The sequence below is a fragment of the Nicotiana tomentosiformis genome, chromosome 5, assembly GCF_000390325.3.
Source record: "Nicotiana tomentosiformis chromosome 5, ASM39032v3, whole genome shotgun sequence".
NCBI classification, from domain to species: Eukaryota; Viridiplantae; Streptophyta; class Magnoliopsida; order Solanales; family Solanaceae; genus Nicotiana; species Nicotiana tomentosiformis.
In genome coordinates this window covers 135,957,775-135,963,869 of record NC_090816.1, presented here as the reverse complement: position 1 = coordinate 135,963,869, position 6,095 = coordinate 135,957,775, and the positions used below count along the sequence as shown (strand labels likewise).

General features: G+C 36.5%; 1 protein-coding gene across 1 annotated transcript; it reads right to left on the bottom strand.

The window, feature by feature from the left end:
• Nucleotides 1-2,533: 2,533 nt before the first annotated feature.
• On the bottom strand, nucleotides 2,534-4,940 carry LOC138893213 (uncharacterized). The gene is made up of 2 exons (XM_070176990.1): nucleotides 4,851-4,940; nucleotides 2,534-2,827 (listed from the first exon to the last, which is right to left on the bottom strand). The coding sequence occupies exons 1-2, from the start codon at nucleotides 4,938-4,940 to the stop codon at nucleotides 2,534-2,536; spliced, it is 384 nt and encodes a 127-aa protein (XP_070033091.1).
• Nucleotides 4,941-6,095: the final 1,155 nt, after the last annotated feature.

The following is a 6,095-nucleotide window of genomic DNA, read 5'->3' as shown; positions in this document are numbered from 1 at the left end:
TAATTAAACAAAGAATATAATGTACACAATTAATATTAATTAAACAAAGAATACAATTTACACAAGTAATTCATCCTTTGAGTCCTAAACTACCCGGACTTTAGCATTAATAGTAGCTACGCACGGACTCTCGTCACCTCGTGCGTACATAGCTCCCGCAATTAGCAATAATTATTCAATTTAATTCCTATGGGGTAATTTTCCCCTCACAAGATTAGACAAGAGACTTACCTCGTCTCAAAGTCCACTTTCTGATTACCACGCCGCGTTGAATTCTCGATTCGACGCCGAAAATCCAAAACTATCCAAATATTATACAAAGTAATTAATATATGCTAAATGAATCGAAATTTATCTATTAAATAAATTACCTTATCCAAAATGGTAAAATTCCTAAAATTCACCTCGTGCCCACGTGCTCGAATTCTGGAAATTTTCAGATGAAAACGTTACCTATAATCTCAAGAACTTAAATATATAATTTCCACTCAATTCCATACTATTTACGTGGTTAAAATTTTATTTTTATAAAAATCTATGTTTTTCATCTAAATCTTTGATTTCTAAGATTTACTAGTTATAATCTACTTATAATCTATGTATTTAACTCAAGGGGTGTAGAATTAACTTACCTCCAAGTTGTTAGTTGAACTCCCTTCTCAAAAGATCTGAAATCACCCGAAAATGGAGAAAAAATGGGCTCAAAATGTTTGAGCCCCGATTTTAAACCATTCTGCCAAGCAGTGGTTTCGCACCTGCGGAAGGGGTACCGCACCTGCGGCTTTCGCACCTGCGGAAAAATCCTTGCAGGTGCGAGTTTCGATCGCCTGCCCCCTTTCACATCTGCGTGCACTGCCTCGCACCTGCGCGTTCGCAGGTGCGCCAAAATTCCGCATCTGCGGCACTGGCCTCCGCTTCCCTTTTTACGCTTCTGCGCATGAACCTCGCATCTGCGAGAGTCGCACCTGCGGCTGTCCAAGCGCAGGTGCCAACGTACTAGAAACAGAAGGCTTCAGTTCTTCTTCAGAATTCCAAAGTTGATCCGAGCCTCGTCCGGTTAACACTCGGGGGCCCCGGGGTCCCGCCCGAATATACCAACAGGTTTGAAATCATAAAATGGACTCGCTCGAACTCTCGGAACGCGTAAAACAACATCAAATCTAAGAATTATACCCTAAACCAAATTGATTCAAACTTAAGAATTTCAAGTTCTTCAATTCACTTCCAATGCGCCGAAATATACTTAAACTCAGAATTCCAAATGGACTTCAATTACTCAAAATCCTGCTGCAAACCAAATTTAAAGAATTTTAAACCTTCAAATAGTTGATTTTTACTATTAAGCATCAAAACGCTCCAGGGTTATCAAAAACCCTATTTGGACATACGCCCAATTCCAAAATCATCATACGAACCTATTAGAATAGTCAAATCCCGATTCCGATGTCGTTTTCTCAAAATATTGACTGAAGTCAAACTTGGCCTTTTAAGGTTAACTTAAGGAACCAAATGTTATAATTTCAACCCGAACACTTCCAAATCATTAACCAACTATTCCCGCAAGTCATAAATCATTAAAAACACATACGAAAAGTTTTATTTAAGGAAAATGGGTTCTAACAGTCAAAACGACCGGTTAGATCGTTACAATAATATCTACATAGATTGGAATCACTCCTACAAGGCATAAAACACACAACTAGTGCAAAACACTAGCGATTAAAGCTCAAACTCAATCAAAGTGCAGTGAATTAGAGTACGATAAGCGACTAAATTACATAATTATAGCCTACCATCATATGCCTATATTTCTGTACCATTATTTATGTACTGAACTGTACCACCGGAGCTCGTCACTACTTTCAGCCCAGCTGTTAGTCTTGTTACTTATTGAGTTGGTTGTACTCATACTACACTCTGCACCTCGTGTGCAGAGCCAGGTGCTTTCGGACACGGCGACTGTTAGATCTCAGAGTGCTATCCGTTGGAGACTATCAAGGTAGTTACCTGGCGTCCGATGATCTTGATTCTCTCTTTCACTTAGTTATTGTATTGTTCTTTACTGCCAGACGGTGTTTTTATCAGTCAGACTTTGTATTCATATTAGATGCTCATGTACTTAGTGACACAGGGTTTGGGGAGTGTTTATATCTATATTTGCGAGATTTCTTCCGTTGAATATAAATATTATATTTTCAAATTTAAAAGATATGGTATTTTATTGAGATTGTCGGCTTGCCTAGTATTGAGATAGGCGTCATCACGACATGTGAGATTTTGGGTTGTGACACCAATAGACCCTCGGCTCAGGAAAGTATAAGCACCACATTAATGAAAATATAGATAAGAAGGGACAGTACCAAAAAGTCATATAAAAGCAGATTAAAAACAACAAGACAGTAAGGTGATCAACAATGAAAGAAAACAACGGTTAGTCATAAAAACCTACTACCAACAGAAAGCGAGATTGCATGTCAATACTACTGTTATGAATACTCTAGACTACCTACTCTACTACCCTAATCCTCGGCCTTCATATCTTCCTATCAAGGGTCATGTCCTCGGTTAGCTGAAGTTGTGCCATGTCTTGCTTAGTCACTTCTCCCCACCTCTTCTTTGGCCTATCTCTACATCTCCATAGGTCCTCTAATATCAACCTCTCAGACCTCCTCACCAGTGCATCTGTGCTCCTCCTACTCACATGACCAAACCACATAAGTCGCGCTTCCCGTATCTTGTCCTCAATAGGGGTCACACCCACCTTATCGCGAATAACCGTATTTCTGATCCTATCTAACTTGGTGTACCCGCACATCCATCTCAAATTCTAATTGTTTAATTGAATGGTTAGTTATAACTAACGAGACATTCCCCCGAATTTGATTTTTAACTTTAGTAAAACCCTAAACACTTTTATTAAACAGTACCTTGCATATACAATTTATGCGATGTACTTTAAAATATAGCATCTTTACATAAGAGCCACTGGATTTTACTATTTATTTTTTTTGGCCCGTATATAGATGGTATACTAATTATATACATCTTATAAATGGATTAAAGGTTAATTCTTCTATAATGATTTAAATTCAAAAACAAAAAAACCATTCTACGTAACATAAGCTGGATTAGACCTCTACGATATAAGCAAGACACATGCTGAAGACAAAGTCATCAGAAAATATCCAAAATTTTAATTTTTGTGAGTATTTTTACTTGCATTAAGGATTTTAATAGTTTGGATTATTTCCTTAAGTCATATTAGAGAGGAGAAGCTAGAAACCTGAGGTAGAAGACTAGAGATGTTAAGCGTAGGCTGAGTGGTGGAGCAGAGTACTTGAAAAAAAAAATATTTGGATACATAAAAACACAAGAAGAGAAGAAATTTGCCCGACGTATCGTTATTATTTTTACTTTGGTATTAAAGAGCTAGCTAATAATCAACTCTTCTATACAACATATTAGTTTAAAGTCTAATGATGTAACATGGAAAACTATCAGTAACAAGGTTCAATTAAAACGTTGGATAGAAAATATATTATCCCCTATAAATTTCCAAGTTTTTTAAAATTATTCATGTGTGGTACCGAAATATAAATCCAATTCTCAACAATTAATACTGTACAAAGTTGAGGCTTGGAGACCATACCTGGGAAGTCTCGTTATTATTTTTACTTTGGCATGCAACAGTTTTGCCTAGTGTTTTCTAACAGTAGGGCAATTGGAATAACCAATATTCAACCATTTTTTATTAAAATATGCCATCTAACACAAGTAAAAATATAATAAACTAAACTAAAACTAGAAAACACAAAAATAAAAATAAAAACTTGACTTGATATGTAGTAAAGGCTTGATCTAGTGAAACAATTAATTTCGAAGTCCTCGGCAATGGCGCCAAAAACTTGTTGCCCAAAATCACACACGCAAGTATACGCGGTCAATCAAGTAATAAAGAGTGAGTAGAATATCATTCCCACAAGGACTTATGATTAATTATCAACCAAATCAAGCGAATTCTAATTTATCGAGTCAAGAACAATTTCACGATGGTTTTTGTTGATTAATCCTACTAATTATAATTGCAAGTAAACAAAAAACTAATGAACTAGCACACTTAGTACGAAGGACTTTAATTCAATGAGAAATAATATTTTCAGGGTCATGGTTATGTAACAATCCTGTTGAATTCTTCAATCAACTCGACTTATTAATTTATTTAGGTTATTAACCTGCAAGGACAATAATACTACTAGAAATTTGACAACTTCTACTAGCCTATTCAATTTATTCTAAACCCTATATTCCTATGATATTAGAGATAAAAAGAACGCATTAGCAATCTCTTGCACAATTGGCTAAGCACGGCAAATAGGTATATTTCTATCCGTATTCGCAAATCAATTCCCCAATGACTAGGTTTAAGATCGCGCTCTATTCAATCTTATTGCAATCAAGAATTACCTCTTTCAAGTTCAGCTCAAGATTCATACATAGTATTTCACTGTTAGCTAGGAAGTAAAATAATTAAACTCAGGATATGAATAAACAACCTAATATGATAAATTAACTCGTCAAATCAATATTCGAATATCAACATTCATGTAAAACCATAACCCAGAATAAAAGAGTTTAGCCACACATAGTCATGGTAGCAATCTCAATCAATTCCCAAGAATATATAAATTCAACAAAAGAAAGGAAAAGAAGAACTCAAGATGAATTTCGGCGATTCCAAGCTCTGTGATGGCTTCTCCTTGATTTCCAGTGTGTTAGATGACCTAAAAGAGGTATTTTTGGCTTATATAGTGCGTACATGGGTCGTGGGTTGACGTTTTCCTTTTTCTAACCTGATTCAGCTTCAGGGATTGATGCTGGGATGGATGCTTCGCATCCGCCTCAGCTTCCACTTCTTCAGCTTTGCATGCTTGTTCCTTCATCTCTGCTATGCCCAGGTGCGGATGCTAAGGCGGATGCTAAGGCGGATGCCTTGGCCCGACTTCACTGCTAAGGGTGCATCAAATATGATTTTTCCGACGTTGGATGCGACGCATCCAATCTCTTCTCATATAGCTGGAACATCCTTTTCTTCATAGTTTTGCACTCCAAACACCCTAAATCATCACACATAACTTAGTTAGTCATAAAATCAATAATTAACATATGTTGGGTATTTTAAAGATCAAATAGCACTAAAAAGCGGTTAAGACATGGGTAAAGTAATATTAAAACATATAGAAATATTCCCAACATCATAGCCCCACACTTAAACCTTTGTTCGTCCTCGAGCAAAGTAAAATCAACCTATAATGGACCGAACACAATTAAGTTTATCGTTATCATGCCACATATTTCAATTAAGCTCAAGTACCCATAACTTTGGTTAATACCAACAATTAGCCCCTTGCATATGCATTCTTGGACTTTCCTCCCCATATTAAAACCATGCCTAGCACGCTAATGTACAGTTCAAACCAATCAAATAGCAAATTCGGGACATCTCAACCTCAGAAACTGACTCCCTAGCATAACTACTTTCAGGCCAACTTACTCACTCTGACGGAAGAGCTTAATAAAGTCACCAATCTATCATGAAACATGTGCCCTCACCATAAATCACAGAGAAATAGTCCACACACTCAAATAAAATTCGAATGTAATTTAAGGACTTCAAACAATAGAGGAAATCACTCACTCTCTCAAGCTCACATGCACACAAAAAGTACCATATGTTTGCCCGTTATGTAAATCTCTACTAATGTAGCCTGCTCAGTCTAAAATCAATTAGGACTTTATCTTAGTTGTAACGTGGGCTAAGGTACGGGTATGATATATTTAGGAATATTGGTTCATCCTCCTAAGCACTTTAACGCATCATATAATAAGCTCTAAGCGCACTTCTTCAATCCAATTCAATTTCAAAAACAAGATCATTTTTAAAACTTCAAAATCAGCCCTTAGAGTTTGAAGTTTTACCTTCTTCACCTTGTCAATTCCTTGAAGAGAATTTTGTAAAATCTCCCAAGCTTCCTTTGAGATGGTAGCATCTGCCACCTTCTCAAACATGACATCATCCAATGACCGTGAGGGCTTGT